At 43.3% G+C, this 24,268-nt stretch overlaps 1 protein-coding gene across 1 annotated transcript in view; it reads left to right on the plus strand.

Moving 5' to 3' along the window:
- Positions 1 to 8,616: 8,616 nt before the first annotated feature.
- kif6 (kinesin family member 6) overlaps positions 8,617 to 24,268 on the plus strand; it is a gene marked incomplete at both ends in the record, with an annotated part of 56,316 nt that continues 40,664 nt past the window's right edge. Inside the window, 7 exons of the mRNA XM_084481694.1 lie at positions 8,617 to 8,703; positions 10,495 to 10,604; positions 12,135 to 12,209; positions 16,206 to 16,353; positions 17,946 to 18,055; positions 19,815 to 19,944; positions 23,433 to 23,639. Of these exons, the coding sequence (XP_084337820.1) occupies positions 8,617 to 8,703; positions 10,495 to 10,604; positions 12,135 to 12,209; positions 16,206 to 16,353; positions 17,946 to 18,055; positions 19,815 to 19,944; positions 23,433 to 23,639 (867 nt within the window). The remainder of the gene's footprint in view (positions 8,704 to 10,494; positions 10,605 to 12,134; positions 12,210 to 16,205; positions 16,354 to 17,945; positions 18,056 to 19,814; positions 19,945 to 23,432; positions 23,640 to 24,268) is intronic.

Below are 24,268 nucleotides of genomic sequence, written 5' to 3' on the forward strand. Positions count from 1 at the left end.
AAAACAGAAAAAAAGTGTGGGAGGGAATAGATTTACTAATCGACTTTCAGACTGTAGCAGGGTTGTTTTTCTCACTACTACATTTGTCATTCTTATGTCTCTCAAGCTACTTCACAACCTTTTTGTTAGTTTTTTTTACTTTTTACTATTTCACTTTATGTTTGAAATATAAATAAACTCTTCTTACTTTCATCACACTTGTTTCTCTGTTTGTATCCCTCCTCCTCTCCAGGCATGACAGCCGAGCTTGTCCACTCTGTGGGCTCAAGCTAACCAGAGTTTATTCTATTTATACCATGCAGTTAGTGAGAGGAGTTAAGCGCCATGTGCCCTCTTCAGACCAGAGACTGTCTCAGAACCTGGTCTGTAGTCCCATGCCTCAGACCGCCTCAGATGGCTAGGATGGAGAAGAAGGAACGGAGGCAGGATAAAGAGAGACAAGAGAGACAAATGTGGACTTGAGTGGCTGTGTCCTATGAAGGCCAGCAGACATTAACACCACAAACTCTGTGGAAGAGTGACATTGGTGCAATTCAATGTTTGTTTCATATTGTCAACATCTTATGACCACTTCCCAATGACAAGACCAAAGGGCTGTCATTTGTGGTTTTATTGTGGATATTGACCATCTGTAGAATGTTGCTCTCAGTGATAAGCGAGTGGTGACTAAGCCTCCGTAAGTAAAGGGCTGATTATGTTCCCACGTTCACGCAACGCAATGACCACGCAGATGCTTCAACGCAGTCGTGAACCTTTATGGTTCTGCGTCAGGTTTTAGTGAGCGGACCAATCACAGCCCTTGCGGCTGCGTCGCCTCAACGGAAGGTGACTATTTTTGGGAAGTGCATGTCAGGCCCTTGCAGTGGACGCAAGGAGGGTCCACAAGGACGTAAGGGGTCCGTAACCCCTTTGCGTTGCGTGAACGTGGGACCATAATCAGCCCTTTAGTTGCATTTATCGAGATTATTGAGACCAATGTGTGTGAGAAAGTCACGGTGTGTGTGCATGTTCTCTCTTGAGTGCTGCTGTACACCAATAGGTGAGTTTAAAGTACTAAGAAGAAACACAAACATACAATAATAATTGCCAATGCGGCAGCAAGCGTAATGGCTTAATGTACCTGTAGCAATGTGCATGCTACACTCTACCTAGATGCCTTTAACTGTGCTCCTCCAGACAAGAACGTAGGGTGGGGGTTTTGAAAGACGGTTTATTGTATGGTTTGTAGTCAATGATATATGACCACAGTGCTCCATGCTGCCATGAAGGATATTTCCTTGAGTGTGTGTTGATGGTAGGTTTAACCTGTGCACATTGATTTCTCAATACACCTGCAAACAGCTGTGAAGTCTCACCCAGCCCCAGTCTGACTTGGGCCAGGTGAGGCTGCTTGAACCAGCCATATCATCCACACACACGCCACAGTACCTTATGCCACAATGACTTTAAATATGTTTCTGCCTAAAATAACATGGAACAGGTGGGAACGGATTTGTTGTACATGTCAGTTTTTTTGGCCTATAATGTGGTTGTTCTAGCGAAACAATATCTGAAGACATGCATGCTCACCTATGTGAGGATTTAATTATGTAGAACTGTTTGTAGAACTAAATTGTCAGTTTATTACACTGAAAACAGTGTGTGCTTACTTGTTATTATAATATCTTTTTTACTTTTGCACTGTTCTGGATTCCATTCAGAGGGTCGCTGCCTCACATAAATATAATTTCAGTGCGTTTATTGAAAGATCTGTACTCAATTGTACAGAAATGAAACCAAATCATTTCTGAACAAACAATACATCGCTCCGCCTCATACTTGATCAACTGCCTCCTGCAATTGCTTACAGAAAAACAAACATTTCATCAAATACTCTAAAATGTCACTCCTTCCAGCTCATCCCACAATTCGGCCCAAAATATCCATTGTTATTTATAATTAATTTCTAAACACTGCTTTGATGCATATACAGTATTTCAGGAATGCAGGAACCGTCCATTATGCCTGGGCCTAGCTAGTTGTTTTGCCAACCCCTCCCCTCCCAACCTCTCGCGCTAAGCTTCAGAGCTAAGGACAAAGCCAAAGCCCCAGAAGAATTCCCTTGGACTCAGCCATGGACCAGAACACTGAGTTTGTTGAGTGAGAAGGGTTGTAAAATGAACCGTAAAAACGGCCATTGCATCCAATGCTGGTGAGTGCCTAAGATAGACCCAGCCCATTAAATCATTGAATCATGTAGTTGTATTGAAAGTGCTATTTTATTAAAGTGATTTGTGATATGATCATGTTCCTGTGTCAACATCACGGCTCTGCATATCCTGATCGGACACACGCACGCACGCATGCACGCACGCACGTACACACACACATACAAAAAGAGCATATACAGGCATTCCTTTTACTACATAGTAACATGAAAAAAACACCACCACACACACACTGGTCACAGTGCACAAAGCAGACAGGCCTGTGGCAGAGTGTGCTGACTAGACAACCTGGATGACAAACTCCCTCTGTCGCCATTGAACCAACCAACCAATAACCATCGTGGCAAAACAAGTCCCTGGCGGACATAACTCTGTTACAAACCACCAAAACGAATGCTGGCTTGGGCCTTGTTTGTATGCACTAATGTTAGAATATTATATTATACTACTCATTTCCCCAGTAGGACTATGTAGTTAACTGTTGACGTGCAGGAAATACAGATGTTACTAAGGTCATGTGTTCCCATGGAATGGAGATAGACGGAACCGTGCTTGTGTGTGTGTGTGTGTGTGTGTGTGTGTGTGTGTGTGTGTGTGTGTGTGTGTGTGTGTGTGTGTGTGTGTGTGTGTGTGTGCGTGCGTGCGTGCGTGCGTGCGTGCGTGCGTGCGTGCGTGCGTGCGTGTGTGCGTGCATGCGTGCGTGCGTGTGTGTGTGTTACTATTTTGAAGTAACTCACGTGACAGTTCTCAAACAGTCGAAGACTGTCTCTCTTGTTGGGACATTGGTTAAAGAAGCATCACAGCCACTAAGCTTCTGTGGCTGACACACTCACACACACACACACACATACACACACACACGATGGAATCTATCTAACCTCAATCACCAAGCGACTGAGAAGAGGCTGGTTATCTAAGGCCTCGTCTTCCCGTACTCTGTAATAATGGCCAGGCCAGATGAAAACCACATAGTGTTTAAAGAAGAGGACCCAGACTCCTCTTCATAAGGAATTGATTAGGCTGGAACATCAAAAGAGGATACTGTTTACTGCTTTATGGACCGGGCAGTACTGTGTTTGTACAAGCATGCACATGCGAGCATACACACACACACACACACACACACAAGCATGCACACAAGCGTGAAAGCCGACACACGTGTGTGTGTGTGTGTGTGTGTGTGTGTGTGTGTGTGTGTGTGTGTGTGTGTGTGTGTGTGTGTGTGTGTGTGTGTGTGTGTGTGTTACAGTGTTTGCATGGTTCCTGTTGTGTTAGCTTGTTATTATCATCCCCAACGGACAAACCCACATTTGAACTGTCTGTTAAAAGACGAAATTGTGTACACTGCATGCTAGTTTCTGCCTACACTCACACACAGCCATGCCTGAATGCCGCCGATGCTAATCACATCCTGTATTTGAGTAAGAGGCAGGTCCTTATTCAGACACTGAAGTGTCAACTCAAGTCTTGGCAAAGAGCACTGAAGAAAAGTTGGTTTTGGTTTTGTTATCGATGCTGTCATTATTTTTGCCTAATAGTTTTGAAGTTTTGAAGTTCTGAAACGTATTCTACTAGAAATAAATCTGTCCATGTAGATGTTTGTATACCTCTGCTTTGAATCTGATTAAATAGTCTAACTGTAGGTGTGTCTGGCACACATGTATGTAAAGGCATTTGGGTGTGAGGTTAATATATCGTCATCAAAGTTGACTCCTGAACAGGATTCAATGTTTCTCATCTCAAGTGTGTAATATGATGATTGTTACTAATTATCTGAAGAATTTGTATTTTCTAGTATTGTGATTAAGGTTCTGAATTACTATGCATAGTCTGTATGTGTGTGGAACTGGGTATCAATTATGAAACACACTGAATGATTCAAGTATTCTTAATCTGTCCACCATCACCTGTCCTCCTCCTTATGACGAATGGCTGCAGATAACCAGGATAGCATTCCACCATAAACATCATGGTATCGTCATGGTAAAAAACGACAGATCTGCTATTCACCTGTTGTGTGCTAACATGCCCTGTGTCCACCTCATATTGATGTTGTCTTGCAAATCTGTCATCATGAAACTGAAACACAACGATTTGTACTGTGACATAAAAGCCATAACAGTACTGTTATGTACTGTTATGGCTGGTCACAGTGCCAAGTGCAAAGTGCCAGTGCAAAGTGTCAAAAGAATCGAAACAAGCCCTAGGCCCAGCCCAGGACTGTGTTGACAGCATGTTTTCTTCAGTGCAACTCAAGGGAATAGATTGAATTAGTCTGTGTAATTGCACTCTAGATGGAGCAGTTGGCTATAGTTCACTTTATGACTGTGAGGGGCACTTGAAACGAAAGCTTGGTGTTGAAGGATATATAATATGCATAAAGTGAAACCTGATAGTCATGGAAAATATTACAAAGAACTACAGTATGAGAACAAGATCATCCATTACTGGTAGAACAGGTTTTAAATCAGAAAGCAAAAGTATAGAGCAAGTATGTGTCTTATAACAACAACTGCCATTGTTTTCTGTGTAAAGGTATGTCACCCTTCAGTAGGTTCTATAAAACATTTCGTTTGGTGTTCATTTCTTTAAATTATGGATGAGATGACTTTGAGGTTGACTTAAAAATCTGATATTTTGTACGTTTTATACAGTGATTAACTGTACACACGGATTAGAAGTATTTTGAGATGGGATGCCTAATAATAGAGTCCATGATTCTAGTCAACTGATATTGACACTAATGGACAAGATGGATTAATTAATATTTTGGTTAGAAATGTCAGTTGGCTAGAACGTCTAGAAACGCTAAAGTGAGGCAGTGAGAAAGCTAGTAAGCTGAAGTGGTTTGATGTACGGAATACAAACAACACCCACACAGTACTATCGTCCTAAAAGAGTGTCCACATTGGCCTTATTGCATAACACGGAAGGTTCGAAAACGCAAGAGGATCTGTGGGGAATGTGGGTCTTGTGCATGATAGCCCATGTGGAGAGACCTCTACAAATCACACATCACTTTAAACTCATGCGTTAGCAGCACAACGCTTCTCCTCACATGGGCATGCTCCCCTGTAGCAGAGACGGCTGTTTAGGTTATCCTGATAAGCTATGTGTGGAATTTCCCCTTCTAATTCGATAAATTCTGAAAATGTTTGCGTAGCGCAGCAACAAGGCTTGAGGGCATCAGGCGACACATGGAGAGAAGAGGAGCTGGTTCAACAGATCTTAAATGCTTTGTGAGATGTGAAAAACACAGAATTATTATTGTCATGTATGGACTATTGTTCTTTTTAAATTTTGAATTACATTTCACATTTTGTTCATGTTTCACATATTCAAATAAGGAACTGACCTCTTTTCAATTATGAAAACCACACAGCCACCCACAACTGACCACATCCGCACACACATATACATACGTGGGCAATATAGTTTGAGCCACACACTCGTATAAGTCTTATTATATGCATTTGCATGTAATTTCTCTCACACTTAAATCAAATTATCCACTTTGAGGCACAAAGGTAAGACCGCACACAAGCATACACTACAACCATTTTACATAGACAAAACACACACACACACACACACACACACACACACACACACACACACACACACACACACACACACATATATAGGAAAATATAAAAAAACATGCACCATTCCAAAAAAGTAACACTGGTTAAAACATATACTTACTGGAAGACTGAGTTAGGCCTCCTGGTAGGTTATATTTGGGCTGCTAACATACTTCAGGTTGGATACCAGAAACAGTGGGGAACTCACTGAAATGAAAGAGAGAGGGAACAACACAGTTAGGGCAACACACAGAAAAGTAGCAATTTGGTAAAATAACAGATCACTCTGCACTATAGAGGCAAAGGTGGATCTATTTTTTCCTATAGCTTTGTATCAATCCTATAGGAGAAGTATGTCTTATATATATAAATATAAAACCTACCCATTACATAACCCCTAATTGCCTTTGCGGCCATCACTCAATGACATTTTCTACAGAGGGATTCAAGACCTATTAGACATGAATCATGACGAGTGTCATCAAATTGGTGAGAGACCAAAGTGGGCCAAAGAAAGAAAGAAAGATTAAAACGGCTGCCTGGATGATCACAGGGTGGAGGGTGGGGAGGTTGTGGTGATTGCAGGCTGGTAAGTGACTCTACAAGACCCCCACCCCCCCCAGCATTCCTGGGAGTCTATATTTGCCTAGGCCTTCTTAGACCAATATGAGTGAACCCTGTTCAACACACTTTACAAGGCTTGTGCTATCCCATACAATAGCAATCCACCGAAGCTATTGTGAAGATATCCCACACACATCTCTAGTTGCACTCACAGAGTTAGCGTGACCTTAGACAACGGGCCAAATAGATTATGAAACTGAGCACCACACGTTATAGCCACAGGCTGATAACAACCACCGTTGGGTGCCCCAGCCCCCCCCTGTAGTGATAGGAGTCCTGACTATTACTGAGACATACAAATGATCTAACACATTTGCGTAATCTGCTGAACACAGGGTTGCCTATGTCAAAACATGGCACCTTTCGCCTTGCCTTAGGTCAAACTGTTACAGGGCCAGATTCCACGATACCATAGGCACGGCCAGCTAAATACGCAGAACATTACCAAGATATCATCATCATATCACCAGATATGGCAGACAACTCTCAGTCTAAGCTGTGGAAATACACAGCTCCTACCAGAGGAGGAGCCACCTGTATAAATACGCACACACACCCTAGATCGGTGGACAATTGGAGTGGCTCATTAGACGAGTGGTTTGAATCTCCCTGTTCACATGCTTAGACCTACTGTAGCCACTTGCCAGACGGTGCTTTCTATCTTACTTGAATAAACGGTAAACTCAACTGAAGCCTCATCCTTGAAAAGATCATGGCACAATCAACAAATACTTTGGCTCAAGTACTGTTTGACTGTTACAAGAAACTTTTTTGAACTGCTATGATTTTCAGGTGCTTACTGTAGGCCTACTGAACCTACTGTTTAATTATATAAGGGGACTTGTATTATTATATTATAAAGCAAATGTTCTACTTTATACTTAATCTTCCTCAAAGTACTCTGTATTGGTTTTTACTAAAAGGCTTCGTCATGATAAGCTACACACAATTATTATTTTTTAAATGATTAACAATGGAAGGATAGCAAAAGGCAGAACTGGATGATCCACATGGTGACCTCATGGGTGAAGGACACATGAGTTCATGATGAGGTCAGGAAGGTGATGCTGATTAGGTCATTTTACTTAATACTAATACTAAATCAAGTATTTGAATATGTTTGCCAGTGTAGAAAGTTTAATTACATCATTACTTTTCCCGCTACAAACCTAGGGTGAGCAGACGCTTTCTTGGGACATAACCATGGCCTGCCATTTGCTGGAGCTTGGGGCATCTCCTGTCCCTGTTTAAAAAATGGAATTAAATATGAATGTTTTTTAATGGCAAGGGTTCTAGCTTGCTCATAAATGTTTTAGACAGTTGGTAATTAGCTTCAAGTGAAATTGATAGCCTGTGAAAACTTGCTTTCACAACTTGTTCGATATTCTTTTGTCCATCAATGTTTGTTCCCTTTGTCTTCTGAATATTAAGAGAGGTTGCACCCGTTTACATTATGAGTAAGCATTATTGACTTTGCATGTGTGGGAAGTGCCTGCAGTGCTTTGAGCTCTTTAGTCTATGAGCTCTATGACTCTATGAGTCACAACTGTCACTGAACCTGCTATGACCTTGTCTTGCTGGAAGCTATTCTCAAACACCTGAGTCTTATATCAACACAAAATAGAAATACTGTGACCTACATAAATAAGCTTACTAACTGTCGAACACACTTTCTACAAGTACAGATCATCATGCATGTATAAACACACTCACACACACACACACACACACACACACACGCACACACGCACACACGCACACACGCGCACACACACACACACACACACACACACACACACACACACACACACACACACACACAACCACTTGCATGTACAGAAACGCACACACACTCACACGCTTATGCACAGCCGTGCACATGCATGAGCTTACTGACTGTCGAACACACTTTATACAAGCATATATCATCATGCATGTATAAACACACACACACACACACACACACACACACACACACACACACACACACACACACACACACACACACACACACACACACACACACACACACACACATGCGTGCACGCACATGCACAAAGAGTAACACGGTCCTATGGGCCACGTGACCCGCCTCCTAGCAACAGCGTCCAACAAAACAACCTTGCCGCTGCTCAATGATTCAAACCTAGCATGGTTAACAACATCAATTCGACTGTTTAGTATCCCAAATCTCTGATCCGATGGCCGGCATGGCAGAAAAAGGAACGGTGAAAGAGACGATACAGATATTTGCTCGTGTGAAACCCACCCGGGAGGAAACAAGTAAGGTAAGAGTGGGGCCAACGTGGTCGCATAGTTTGAAACACCTCCACCTCTCTACAAATAGTCAACATTAACACGTGTGAACAATCCATGACGGTAACACTTTTATTGGTTAATGGTAAATGGACTGCATTTATACAGCGCCTTTCTAACCAGTGGTCACTCAAAGCGCTGTTGCCTCACACTCACCCATTCATGCACACATCCACACACCGACGGCGGAGTCAACCATGCACGGCGACAGCCAGCTCGTCTGGAGCAGGGAGGGTGAGGTGTCTTGCTCAGGGACACCTCGACACTCAACTAGGAGGACCCGGGGATCGAACCAGCAACCTTCTGGTCAACCCGCTCTACATCCCCACATGCCGCCCCCCTTAATAGCGTTTAGTTCGCTGCATGCCTCCCATTGCCACGCTCAGTCGCTCAATGTTCAGAAGTCGTAGGGATGCACAGCAGGTGAGCGCCCTGAGGTGGTGACGTCCCCCCTGTTATTCAGTTCCTGACGATAACATATCAGATGCCATCTGATGCCAGATGCCACTGATTCAGATGGCATCCGGACACTATGTGAATAAAAATGCGTTTTTGGCTGAGCGTTAACGAGAGGGGGCGTGTTATCGCCATGGTTACGACTCACGCCCACTTGATGATAGTTTTTTTTGTAGTTATTGTGTATGAGCGTTATAAGCGATGTTGTGTATGGAGGGGGGTTGTGTGTTCTTATCAGTGCTCTCTGAAATCGTAAACATATGTCTGAACATATGTTTCCAGGCCAAACATGACAGATAGGAGGGTTCAATAATGCCCAACCTCTTCTCCACCGTTTGTGGTGAAGTGAAAGTATTGATTCTGTATCATGATTCATGTCGTTTGTTTTCTTACTCCCAGAGGAATGGTAAGGGCCCTGTTGAGTGGAGGTCATTTGCGGGGCTTGTCTGCCGTGCGCTCAATAACACTTTTCATTCACTTTTTTAAGTTATGATAAATTAGAATCAGAATCAGAATCAGCTTTATTGGCCAAGTATGCACACATACCAGGAATTTGACTACATACAAACAAACATGATACACATACATATGCACACAATATAGAAATTTCCCACATAGGGAAGATATAGGCTGCGTGCCATGGGACACAGCACAAGTAGCTGTATTAAAAAATGTATTCATTTTTTAATATATTTTATAAATACTTCTGAAAGAAGTCTATATCCACAAACATCCAGCCCTGTGTCAAGGTCAAAAATACTTCTGAAAGAAGTCTATATCCACAAACATCCAGCCCTGTGTCAAGGTCTATTGACTACCATATTTCGGCTAGTTGAGGTTGCAGTGATATATAGCCCTGGTGGCCACCATGCAATTGCACCCACAATATAACTCTTTTCTCCATTCTTTGGTCAACAAGAATCTATCTATACTCCCAGATACACCGCAGATACACACACAAACATACACATGCACTATTTCCACATACATGCATTCCTTGCTGCAATACAATTTATCCACCACTTTGCAAAAGTAGAATTAATGATGTCTGTTCACTGCTAAATAAACATCCATGTGCTGCACATTCTCAGTCCGAATAGGATTAAACCAACGTTATTCAGGCATACATATTGTATCATAACAGCATCATCTAACAGTGACTGCACATGTATTTATATTAATTTGAAATGGTCTTGCATAACATGCAAAACAAATGATTTGCGTATGGATGCATTATTTAGAGGGAAAAGCATTATGTAAAGATGGCTTTAGTCTCTATGTCTGGCTATTCTCTCTGGCTCCCTCAGGTGTACTCTGTGAACAATGACGAGGCAGCAGGTGCTTCTGTGGAATTTGTGGTACCCAAAGACCTGGTGGATGGTTACGTTAACAACAAACTGGAGAACTACAAATTCAGGTCTGTTTATTTTACAGCAGTTTTGTTTTGGTCTACTCGCTCTCACTCCCAATACAGCTTTTTGAAACACAGAGTCCAGGATAAGTTTGCCAAAAATTGGCTTGTAGCGCTTGTAAAAAAAAAAGCGCTACAAGCGCTACAAGGTCTTGTAAAAAAAAAAAAAAAATACACAGCTTTGCAAAAAATAAGTTTGGTGGTTATGGACACGTTTTCGCCCCAAGGAAGGTGGTGTGTAGCAAACTGAAATGGTAGTGGTTGCGTAAGTTCTCTTTCCCATGAATAATTCATCCAGCGAGCCTGTCATAGAGAGGCCAGAACATCTGTTGGAGGCTGGTGGTGAACCCTGCAGACGTTCACTGGGCAGGGCCCCTGCCACACAGCCCTACGTTCACACAGCCAGGAAGTCAGACGCAGTGGACACAGAGGGCCCTCGGAAAAGCCACATGCCCTTTAAAAATAGTCAGCCAGAGGTTCCCGTGTGTCCCTATGCTATCGAAAATAAAATGTCCACATTTAACAATTTTCTACTTCCATCCTTCTTCTCATCTTCTGCTGTGGTGGAATAATACATTGCAGGGTGTGACTGGCCTTTAAGGGCAGAATGACTAAAGTGTTCCTCTCCCACTTAGGAGTGGCAATGGAGCCGTGCTCTGTGTTCTTGTTCTGTGGTTAATGCTGTTTGACATTGGAGCTAAACCAGCAACATGTGTTTCAGTTAAACACTATGTTCATGGTTCACAAAGTAAAATGATGGGAGTAAGCTATATGTCATTTTCTTCATGGCATCGAGGGAAATCCATTAAAGAGAACCCAACCCCAAAAACACACGTGTTTGCAACGGGGGGGGGACTCTCTTTAGGTCAAACACGTACAATTTGCATGCATGACATCTGATTGGTCGATATGGTTACCCGGGTACCTGCAGGAGGAAGCTTTGATTCTACCTACCTCTCCTCGGCTCATTGAAACTGAATTGAAGGGGCGTGTCACAGGGGACCCCTACCCCATAGTAAACTCACCTCTTAAACAACTTATTTTAGATGAAAAGTTATGTGGTGAGTTACTTTGTAGGAGCTATGGCTTGATTCTGTTTCAAATCTAGACTTGAATGCCTAAAGTCAATAAAGGAAAAAAAAACATAAGATGTTATGTGGTCTCAAGTTGTGATGTTTACCCTCTATGGGTTCAAACCATACTATTGCATGAGTTACCTGTTATTGGCCGTTTATGGTTACCGGGTTACGTAGATCAAACATTATGGCTACACCCCCCCCCCCCCCTCCATCATTTTATTAAGTGGGAGTGTCTTGGGCAAGAGAGCAGAATCCTGGACGGCCTGAAGTCCTGAATACCATTTTCTTCTTAAATTTGATAGTCTAGCTCAAACAAGGGGTTTGGTTTGGCTTTAATTGGCTGGCTACAATGAAGTAGTGAATTATTATAAGGAACTGCTCACAAATACATTAAACAGTCAAGTCAGTTCAGTTGTGTCTGTGTGTGATGGCTGTCCCTCTTTAATTTGACATCTAGGTTCCGGAGGGTGTTTGATCAAACTGCTGGTCAAGAGGAGATCTTTGAATCCATTGCTCAGCCAGTGGCAGACAGGTAACGTTTGGATGTCTTTTGTTTTTCATTTGATTTGTACCTCAATGTTAGCCTGGAAATCCAGACCCACATCTAGAAAGCTGTAGGGTCTGGCAACGAGTAATGGAAATGGCCCAACTCGAGAGGAGGCACCAAGCATGCATTTGAAAATATCACTACACGTAATTGGATAACACTACGACCAATCAGAAGAATACAAGGGGTGACGTATCCAGACCAGCGGAGCTAACCAATAGATAAGACTCTTGTCGTATTATCCGGTTGGTAAAACAGCAACGCTTTTGGCCCGCCTATATCAGACACACCGATGTGATTGGTTAATGTTCTGGGCCAGGGGAATCGGGGAGTTAGTATATTGCTCGTTCCCAGAGTGACTCGCTGAGCAAATTCAAATTGTGCTCTCGCGAGAAGTCTGGATTTCCAGGGTACCTCAAAGTGCCTTTTGCCCACAAACTCCCCAATCTCTGACACACATCCATTGGTCCTCTGTCAGTGTTGGCCTAGGGCAAGGCCACACATGTTGTACAGGCCTTCCCGGGTGATGGGAAGACAGTAAAGCTTGAGCTTACTGTAAAGTGGAAATGGAAGGAGTCAGTGATTTTATTGTTGTTGGCCCCCGCTTTCGACAGTTAAAACCACTAAGTGGACTGGGCATGCGTCTGGGGTGGCACACTCTGCCATCTCGTCTCAGTACAGCTGCTGCTTACCGGGCTAGGCAATGGGGCACCACATGCTGTGTGCTAGTCCTAGTACACAGTCTTGTCCTGTAGCTCAACAGGTCGAGCTTATGGTTTCTACCCATGCTTGTCGTGATTCAACAGCGCCATATGGAGTAGTTGAATCAGCTCAATGAAACATCTGGGTCAGGGAAGTTCCCTTCTCACCGGTTTCTAACCCCAAACTCGTCAGGTTCTTTTTTTACACTTTTGAACAATCACATACTGACCATCCACAAGGCCTCACTGTGGCACCAATCCACCGAAGTGGATTTAATGATGCAAGATTTTCATGGTTTGACCGCAGTTCACACTCGGTTTCCACTCCCATCCCAGCGAAGATGAGTGCTGTCTTGGTGCTTGACGAAGGTTTGCCCCTGCCCAGAGGTTAGTCTAAATTAAGACTTACTTCCGAAAGGGAGAAACACAGCCAAGAAGGGGGGGGAATTTAACTTGGAATTTCCTGTGATCAAACAGTGCTTTTGATTCTCCCAATGTTTTTTTTTAATTTTTTTTCCCTCTCTCTTCCTGGGTCAATGTATCTGTATAATGACCCCCCCCCCCCCCCATCACTATATGGACTTTTTGTATCAGACCCCACAGACTATATGCACTATCATTGCTATTACGGGATATATATATATATAAACATTGTGAGATGTTTCTAAATCAACTGTCTTAGGAGGATTAGGACGACTTTGACCTGACTCAGTCTGCTTTGCTATCTTATGATCTCTGTGATCTTTGCAAAGTCAGCCTTTTTTGAACAGGCGAGGCAACCTATTTGTTGTAGCAGATGGTGCACATGAAGACCTGTAGTCACAGTTTAGCATTGTCATTTATCTTGATCTTGTGGTTCTTTGATTTTGACTACGTTGTCCATAGCCCTGAAGGGGTACAGGTGCTTTATGCAGTCAGGAAGATGCGAGAGAGAGATAGTTTAACATTACTTAATTACATGTCAGGTCCTTGCATCCTTTTGAAGGATGTAGGTTTACATAACGCAGAAGTAATCTAGCCTCGATTATCCAAAGCACGGGCAGAGTTATTCTGGGTGTTCAGATCCTGTTTCCTACTGGAATGTTTCTTTCAAAGAAAATGAAAGCAATAGGCCTGTCCCCCAGGCCCTGTGTCCTTGCCGCAAAGGGTTTGGGGATTATCAAAGGCATTTCAGTTTGTGTTTACATTCGGCAAAATTATACAAGAACCAGTACTGGTTTCCCGTCATCGTTTGATTTCATGGTGTAATTCTGCCTTTGTTGATATTGGAATTGTACCAATGACGGTAGCAAAATTTGGGTTGCAGTTATCAAACCAGAATCCAAATTGGATTGACAGACAATGATTTTCCTAAAGCCCCCGTTGTCAAGAAACATTCAGAGTCTAGTCAGTAATCATTTTTAATAACAGCATTTTGACTGTCATGGTATCAGCCTTCATAAGTCTGTGAGGCAGAAAGTCGTCTGTTCACTTTGGTGTAACCAACATTACGCCTGTCAGCTCATAATGTTGGAAAAACATAGATATAGATATATCAAATATCTATCATAGATATCAATAGATAACAAATGGAGGTCAGAAAGGGTTCCACATACCTCTTTGAGTCCCCCCAAACCTATTCAACAACCTCCCCAAATAATTAGACTGGAAGAGTTCAACGCTTCAATTGCAATGCTTACTTCACACAATGCCTGAATCTGGAGTTTGACTTGAATCAACGTCTTTCTTGTTAAACTTTTCTTGTTAAACGTAGCTCTGTTTCACTGGGAAATGTCGGAAAAGGAACATGTACCTTCAATTCTGTTCATGTGGAGGTCAGGGCTTTCTCTTACAAGCGACATTGGCCAACCAAGGTTGTTGTCACAGCAACCTTTAGGGACTTTCTAAACTTTTCTTTTATTTGATTCCGACCAGAAAAAACTTTTAGGCTGGACTTGTTTTCCTCCACCACACACACACACACACACACGCACACCACACGCATAACCGATAATTCTTGAAACCAAAAATCTGCTCCGGTACCCTTGACCAAGCGTTTTCCAGTCTCCAGGAAGGCTGATGTGTAAACAGGAACAAGCATTGGGAAACGCCCCGGCCCGAGCGGCCCATGTCCAGGCCGCATCATTAGCGTTGACATTAAAGCTAAACACTGACTCCATGGCTACTCCACTGGCACTGCGAGTCACCGCCGTGACTCATGGCGCAGATTAAGTGGCTGTCAGACGGCCCTTCAAGTCAGGAAAACACGCCTTTTTATCCAATCTGACAGGAGTCGTTTGGTTTCCCTGCTACACCCATGTGCAGGCGGGGTGTGGAATAGCACGGCGCAGAATAAGGGGAAAGCCGCGCACCACTCAACTACTGGGTTGGTTGATCCACGTTGCATTAGAAATAACCCTGGAACGTGTGATCGTGTGATCGTGTGTGTGTGTGTGTGTGTGTGTGTGTGTGAGTGAGAGAGAAGTCATGAAGAATACAAGGAGATGATATCTGTTTGATTGAAATTGGCGAGAGAGAGAAACAAGCAGGTATGCTTCCCTTTACATTTTAGGGCATTTAGCAGACGTTTCACACACACAATTACACACCAGCTATGATAGGCGACATCCAGCTCATCAGGAGCCGTTAGGAGGAGCCTAGAATCGAACTAGCAACCTTCTGGTTATGGGTTACCTCACTCTACCTCCTGAGCAAGGCCGACCCCTTTCAATAAAGAGAGGCGACCTTAAAGCGGCCAATCGCGCTTATCGAGCATCAACACCACCCCACGTTGGCAGCACGATGGTTCTACAGTATGTTTCTCCTGTGACATCTAGTATGGTAAGAGTGTATTGTGCCTCTATCTCCGAAGGTTGCTCACCTCTCTGACATACGGTGCTCAGAGAAGGCCGTGTGGTGCTTCAATGGCACAATGTTTTTTTATTTTTTTATTACACCATATAGTACATCTTGTTGTATACTAGATACAGACGCAGATACAATAATAACATTGTTAGAGGCTTCTGCTTGACATAGCATGTTGACTACTAGCCTGGCAGTTGCACTGAATGCTCAGCACACCACGAAGTGTGTATGTGGAGGCGGAACTTCAAGAGGACCAGAGTCAAGTTCATCTGGTTCATTCCAGATATTCCAAGATATTTACTATTCTTGTTCACTGTGGAAGAAAAAACAACAACATTGCTCTGTAGCTTTCAAAACAATGTTTTATTTTTTCCACAGCCCATATTCTTTTGTTCTATTTGTTTGTGTGTCTTATGCGTGTGTTCCTCTCTGTCAGAGTGTTGGCCGGCTACAACGGCACCATCTTTGCCTACGGCCAGACGAACAGTGGGAAAACATTCACCATCACCGGAGGGGCTAGGCGCTACAGCGACCGTGGGATTATACCCCGCACGCTCTCCTACCTGTACCAGCACATCATTCAGGTCAGCACCCCGAAGCTAGGTGTGGCTGTTTTTTGTTTTCGTGTTGTCTGGATTATTGTGGCACGTTAACATGGCACGTTAAAAATAACATGGGTTTCCGATTAATAAACCCTCCTGTGATTTCAACACTGCATCTTCACAGTGAGGAATCTTCCAAGAATGATGTGTCGGACTCACAGGACTGTAAAATATGAATCATGTACTCGGAGAGAGCTCTTGCAGAGCTTCTCTCCATTCAGAAGATCTGAACATGATCAAACTTACCCCCCAACCTCACAATATATACATTATTCATTGAGCAGACCAAATAAGGTGAGGTGGAGCCAACCAAGCACACTACCCGAAAAACAACTTATGTTCTTCTGTTCCAAAAACTCCTGCTGTTTGTGCAGCATCCAGGTGCTCTGTTGCCAAACTATTGCTCGGTGAGTCTGAAAGACCAATATTCTAGACAATGGGGAGAAAAAGAAAAGAGCTGGGAATCCTATTTGATGTGCGTGCGCTGCAGCTGTTTGCCACATGCTGCACAAAGCTTTATATGACGTTTGAGGAAATGGTTTAATTTATTATCTGGTTGATGTTGTGCTGTGTGTCTAAAATAGTTGGATTTATACCTTAATAAAGTCACCTTTCTCAAAATACTCTGAGGTTACTTCTACTGTTCCTTTTGCTTCTTTCCATTCAAGTAATGTAACACAAACTTTACTGCAATAACAGATTTTTACTAGTATTTGCTTAGCATGAAAGTGACCCATAATACTTACATTTAGCAGATGCTATATCGAAAGCCACTTACAAAAAAGTAATCACATATATACGACAAAGTCAACCATGCTGATTTTAGACACACATATGTAAGGGATAATCTATAGAACGCCGGTCATTATCGGGAAAATAAGCCCCGACAGGGCGAACCGGGCACCAACGCGAACCGGAGGTGTCTTGCTGCGCGCTGAAGGGGCTTATTTTCGATAATGACCGGCGACGTTCTATACATTATCCCGCTTATTACACAGCTACTTGTCAAAACTAAAAAATAACTTCACTCGTGTGTTTTTTTACAATATATTTGTTACCATTCGTAGTGTTGATCAGCAGAGAAATAGTTTGCCAAAGACATTGACGTCGCTTAGCACCCGAATACGCTGGGGTTGATAAGTTACCGGACTACTTGCGGAGTGATACGAAAGACGTGAATCAGAGGCAAATAATCCACTTTCCTAGACAGCGGCCATTATATGCTTAGTAACGGTCAATTATCAAAAAATAATTGACCGCCGGAAGTCGGGAAGGCCCATGCAAGTGAACGGAGCATTCTACAGCATTGAGAAGAGCCGTGCAATAAATATATATAAACAGACACACGGTGGAGTCAACCATGCAAGGCGACAGCCAGCCCAGTCTGGAGCAGTAAGGGTGTCTTGCTCAGGGACACCCCGACAATCAGCTGGGATGAGGCGGGGATCGAACCAGAAACCTTCCTGTTTAAGTCAACCCACTCTTCATCCTGAGCTTAGCCGACACTCGCATGGAGGACTGTAGTATTAGCTTTAGTTTGAATACACTGTAAATGAATGTCCCCATCCTTATAGGACAGCACCATGGTCTACACCACCCACATCTCCTACCTGGAGATATACAACAATGTGTGCTACGACCTTCTGGACCGCCAACTTGAAGCATGCAGACTAGAGGACCTACCGTCAGTATTTTATTATGCTTTTCTATTTTCACTTTTTATCTCCATTTAGTATTTTTCACTATATTAGCCTTTGCCAGTATAACCATGTCTATACATTACAATGTGACATATATCAATCACAGAAAAATCACTGCTGGCCCCATTCTTCCACTGTATTCCTGTAGCCCTATCCCTGAGCAGGTCAGGGGCTGGGCTACATGGCACAGGCGTTGCTGTGTGGTCAAACAGGGAGGCCGCACTGCTGGTATTTACCGTAGGGCTGCTGACTGCCCGTTGACATAATCATGGCGTTGGGACATCAGTGGCTGCGGTCAACCCCGGCAGCAGCCTCTGCCACCGGACAGCGGACAGCTAGCTAGCTGATTGTGAACGGAAGCCTTTATTGTGGCCATCAACGACTGCCTTCCTTCAGAGCACTTTCTGCTGGGTTTCTTCATGTGTGTGTCTGTTGTTTTTCCAACCCTGTGCGTTCCTTTCTTTCGTTCATTTGTTTTTTTTGTTATTTTCGTTCTTTCTTCTTTACATCCACCTTTTGGTTCCTCTTGTCCTCCCAACCTCGGCCTCTCCCCTTTTCTGGGTTATATTTGCAATCTTCTGAAATTAGATTTTGGATTGAAAGCGTTTTTTTTTTGTTTTTTTTCATGTCCCCATCACAACTTATAACCTCGATTTTTATTTATTTTTAAATTCTAAAGTTGCTTCTCTCCTTATGCGACAGATTGAGCCTGAGGCTTCCATTCCCACAAATGACAGTCTTCTGGAAATAGACGGGGCCCGTTGTTGACCATGTTGTGGCCACGCTTGCTGATTCAAGGAGAAGCTGTGGCATCTGTCAAATCTGGCATTTCCCTGTCCGTCTGTTTCACCTCTCTCTAGCGTTTTCATTTATTTATTTCTCCCCCCCGTCCGGCTTTTCCTTCTATTAGGCCCGCAGCATTTGGCTTTCAAATGGAAGACACAAAAATAATAGAAACAATGCATCAATATACAGTGTTGTGCAAAACAACTAGATCAAGCGGCCGGGCTCCGGCACTCTATTGAGACTATCGAAGGCCCTCTCCCTCAGCATGTGGTGGAGATGTTTTGAAGATGTTTTCCAGGCCTTCTCCCTGTCTGCACGTCGGCGGGAGCGCTTGGGAGGTCTGACTGGACGTATGGCAGCATCACACACACCATGTGTCCTGCATTGACACCCACAGATTCCCCTTGATTTCCCACCCTGACTCGTTGTCTCTCATTTTGATACGGAAATGTACATTTTGAAGGTCATTTTAAAGGTTTTCCCATCACGTGAGAAGGGGGACAAAAAGAGATCTACTCACAGCTGTTCTCCAGTGGGGGGGGGGGGGGGGGGGGTATCTTAGTTGACATCAGAAGCCAGTAGCAACAAAGGATTGCAGCCCAATCCCATGAATATTTTGCCCGTCTGAGTGAGCTGAACCCTTCATGAAGTGAGCCCTGTTTATTACCACTCTGATTCCCACCCTCCAGACGGATGGACAACATGTGTCCAACAGAGAGAGCCGCACACGGGGCTTGTTTTGGGACTGAGCACTGGTTAAGGTGTGCATTGTCATCCTAGGTTTAGCAGTATAGATTGCCCTGCCTTTCATTGTGGATCATTTAAAGGATGACTAACAAAACATACAAAATAAATCAATGTCTATCGAAAATGTCCAAGCTCAGGATATCGTTGTATTCTGACATAACTGTCTCTGTCTGTGTCTGATTATTTTCTGATTCGTCTGTTTTTTTTCAGTACGGTAACGATCATGCATGACCCTGAGCAGAATATTCAACTCAGGAATCTGTCCATTCAGCAGTCAGCCAATGAGGAAGAAGCCCTGAACCTTCTCTTCCTGGGTGACACTCATCGCATGACTGCAGAGGTAAGTGGAAACATCAGCCTTCTGGAAAACATCGACATAATACTTCAATAAAACCTTTTTAATCCTCTGAGGGAAATCATGTATGATTTAAGGTACTGGCCAAATAGAAATAAAACCTGTGTTCATATTGGAAACATCTAAAGAAATATACAGTATTACCAGTCCCATGAGATCCATATTACAGTACCTTTGAATTATTCTGTAATATAATCTTCTGTCAAATAAGCTTTTTTTCCCCTGGTAAAACCCAGTGCCCCTACTATAATTTACTGTTTATTTTTGAGTGGTTGTTATGAATGCGCTTTCTCCTCTACTTTCCACACGGATTAGAAATCTGTCTGTTCGATGCTGTTCAAGTTATGTTTGGAAGAGTTGTGTTCACCTTGTTTACAGTCTTTCCCAGTCAGTTTATTTGTGGGTAAATAACAAACAATGAGGCGAGTCATCGGTTTTGAATCACAGATGGGCATCTTTTTTTAAATTTTGGTTGACTACTACAAATTTGTTTCAGTTTAATGCGGTTGGAATAATCCTGCCATGAATTGAAGTCACCCTGAACCAAATAGTTGGGTTTTGAGTCTCTTGTAAACTTGTCAGTGCAAATTGGTCAGGGTTTTCCGAGCTTTTGAAGCTAATCCTGCAGCGTATATCCTGATATTTCTAACTTTGCTGATCACCTCATGCTTCACTTATCTCTTAGATGCTTAATCTCTTAATCCCCAGCTAAAACAATGTCAACACTGTCCGAACCCTTACTACCAAGAGGACACACTGGGAATGACCATCACTGACCAACCCCCAGGGCATTTTGTTCCCGGACAAAACCACACTCCCTGCTTGTTACATAAGACTATTGACCAAAGGGTTCTCAGTGCTGGAGGTGCAGTGGGGAATCCTCCGCAGCCCACGCCTTACTGATCTGTGAAAACAACCCCCACCGCATGGAGCTCTGGGGAGGACGTTGGGGGACCATCTGGGCTGAAGCCTCTTCCAGGGGGACATGCTCCTGCAACCAGAGACTCCGCTCGTTGTTTTTGCTCAAGACGTGGGTGTCGAGGTCCACGCGAAGACAGAGGAGCATGCACACTTCGGTGTGTCGTCACCTGATTCCACACGGACGTCCTTGGTGCCAAATCGTTTGTGTGTTTACTGCTTTCCATGTGGAGGGAATCATGAGAAAAAATGTTCATTGTATTTCTTGCTAAGGGACTAAGTGAGCCTCCTCCTCCTCCCCCTCCTCCTCCCCCTTCTCCTCCTCCTCCTCCTCCTCCTCCTCCTCTGATGTATTTTATTGGAGAGCAATGACATCTTCTGAACCTTCCATTAGCCTCCCCTGGAGACACTTCCACTCATCTGGTTATTCCTTTATCCTTCATTGTTTATCCACCTTCCTGTTTATCATCCACCTCGTCCTGGACCTTTTCCTCCATCCCACCCACACACTATCTAGCTGTGTGTGTGTGTGTGTGTGTGTGTGTGTGTGTGTGTGTGTGTGTGTGTGTGTGTGTGTGTGTGTGTGTGTGTGTGTGTGTGTGTGTGTGTGTGGAGGCCTCTAGAATCATGTTTGACCTTGAAGTCTCACTCCAGTGGAGAGGTGCATTTGACCATAAACTAGGCTAGCCCATTGTTCTTTTTAATTAGTTCTGCATGTTTTGTTTCTAGTATGATTGGGCAACTAGTCTGTAAAGCATATGTAATTTGTACATAAGCATGCAAGAAAGGTATCATGGGCAAGTTTAAAATCTTTATTTAGTTGACAAAAATCCCAAGACATCTGTTGAGTTGTTGTGCGAAAAACACATGAATGGCTGCGGAGAGAATTTCACAACATTGGCCTTTTTGATACAATCTGACAGCTTTAAGCTTTTTTTGCTGTGTTGCCACATTGGTTCCAAATACTGTTCCACATTTGTTTAAAGTGCAACTCGACTACATACCCCATGGGCCAAACATTTCATCAAAGAACTAATTGGACTAAGGCCCTATAGGGCTTGGTAAGGTTTAGCAGTTAATGGAATTTAACAGGTTGTTTCTGTGGTGCTTAATGTACTCATGGGGAATTTATCAACTTACTGGCTGAAAACGTACTAAATGAACAAGGGCAGGGGTGGATTTCAATACTTTTCTCCTGTTGAAATAAGCAAACTTCAGCCATTTGTGCCCCAATTGCAAAAAAGCTCTCTTCCACATCTCGATCCATTGTCAAGTCCCCCCTAAGTAGTCATTATTGTCTTCACCTCAGGCTATGAGTGACGGACAAGTGAGGAGTGGTGAAAAATTAAGGGAATTTGGAGCAAGGAAGGAGATGACAGGGGTGGGTTAGGTACAGAAGGATCTGTCAAGAGCTGTCGAGACCTCTGATAGGCTAGAGCTGCTGGCACATCAACCCCAGCCGCAAGTCAAGGATTGAGCCCCGCTTAGAAAAAAGTGTTCGGCAATGTGTATTGTATGCCTGATGTTCTCATGACGGCAGAGGAATAGAGCCAAGCCTGCATTGGTGACCATTAAGTGAAGCTCAATACACATATGAAAGACATCTTTTAATTCATTAAAGGATAATTGGAGATACACGGTTCATTATGTTTGATGATACAAAAAAAATGTGCAATAACTTGCACAAATGAAAAGCTTCAAAGTTGTCGACGCCCATCATTGTCCATCCCAACCAGAAATGAAAGGACATTTTGCTGCTGATGGAGGATTTGGACAGGGTTTCCCTTTCTCAGCACAAGTTATCCCACCACCACCACCACCACCACCCTGATGATGCATGTTTTGTTTGGGGGGGTAAAGGGATGTGCGGGATGAATCACAGGACACTATATCTGTCTCTGGTGCCTCACCGGGACTTCTACAGTTACATAGAAATGTCTGAAGATCAACTCCCAGTGTCGCGGTCAAGCAGTCTACATCTGTTTACTGTTATTGGTCACACATGCTCACGGCTTTGATCTGGTCAAAACAAAAACCCTGGATGCCAAAAATAGTCACTTTAATACGGAAAGTACCTTGGACAAAGAATAAGAAATCCTTCAGCTGTCAAACAGAAACAGTATGGTGTTCTTGAGTTGGATCATTATCCTTGTTACATATTTACCACACAACACATGAGAAAATGATGCAATGGATTACAATTCCTCTGCTCTTTAAATAGCCAGTGAACCCAAATGTTTATAATGATCATCAACATAGTACTGAATAGTACACATAGTACACAGTTACTGAAATAAGTCCCCATTTAGAACAAAAAAAAAGGGGTAAAATGTTTTTGCCCTACTCCCTAAAACCCTATGTGAAACCACTCTACTGCAAATGCAGGTGGCGTTCTACTCCTGACGTCTGAGTGCCTTTTTCCGAGGCACTCTGACCTACATCAAGACCAAGGGGCACCGGTGCCGCTGTGTGTGTGTGGAACGTGGAACGGTATAAAATCACTGTGTGTTTTTTATTTTATCTTACTACCTTTCAATGTTCTCCTCACCCTGCAGACCCTCCTGAACAAGGCGTCCACCCGCTCCCACTGCATCTTCACCGTGTACCTGTGCGGGCGCCAGCCGGGCTCCACCACCGTGCGGCGCTCCAAGCTGCACCTGGTGGACCTGGCCGGCTCGGAGAGGGTGAACAAGATGGCCCTGGGGGGCCAGCTGCTGACCGAGGCCAAGTACATCAACGTCTCCCTGCATTACCTGGAGCAGGTAGCTGGAGGATCCGGGGAAAATAGGCTTGATACCCATTTCTGCGTTGTTGCTGTAGCCGTTTGATGTATAACGTGTATAAGAAAATGTGTCCTTTTATATGGTAGTTTAATGTAGAGATTTATGAAAATGGGAATAGATAGAGTCTATTGTAGAGGTAGAAAATGTATATATAAGGCAATACTGACCATTTGGCTCAATGTTGGTGGGTAAAAGAAAGAATTCAGCGCAAAGAACAGAAGAAAAATCCAATCCACATTAGTTTATAATGAATGTTATGATATGTCTACATGTAGCTGTAAGTCATTCCGATATTCCCTGTTCCAGTCTACATTAATCAATCATATCTCTTCCTAACATAAATATGACTTAATTCTGCATTAGGAGAATATGCTTAACACATTTCCCTCCTCAAGTTCTGCTGTGATTGAACTCCAGATCCATGAATCTCAGCCATCACCATAATAACTTCACTTTGATTTATGGTAATCCAAACATTGATATCTGTCACAAAGACTGTGGTGGTTGAAAAACACAACCACACATGTCTCTATAGCATATCATTATGTTGCAATCATGACATTTCGTAAGCCACCCCCTTCGAAGCCTGGATCTTTTATTATACATAC

This window comes from Micromesistius poutassou (genome assembly GCF_964030765.1).
Source record: "Micromesistius poutassou genome assembly, chromosome: 17".
Taxonomy (NCBI): Eukaryota; Metazoa; Chordata; class Actinopteri; order Gadiformes; family Gadidae; genus Micromesistius; species Micromesistius poutassou.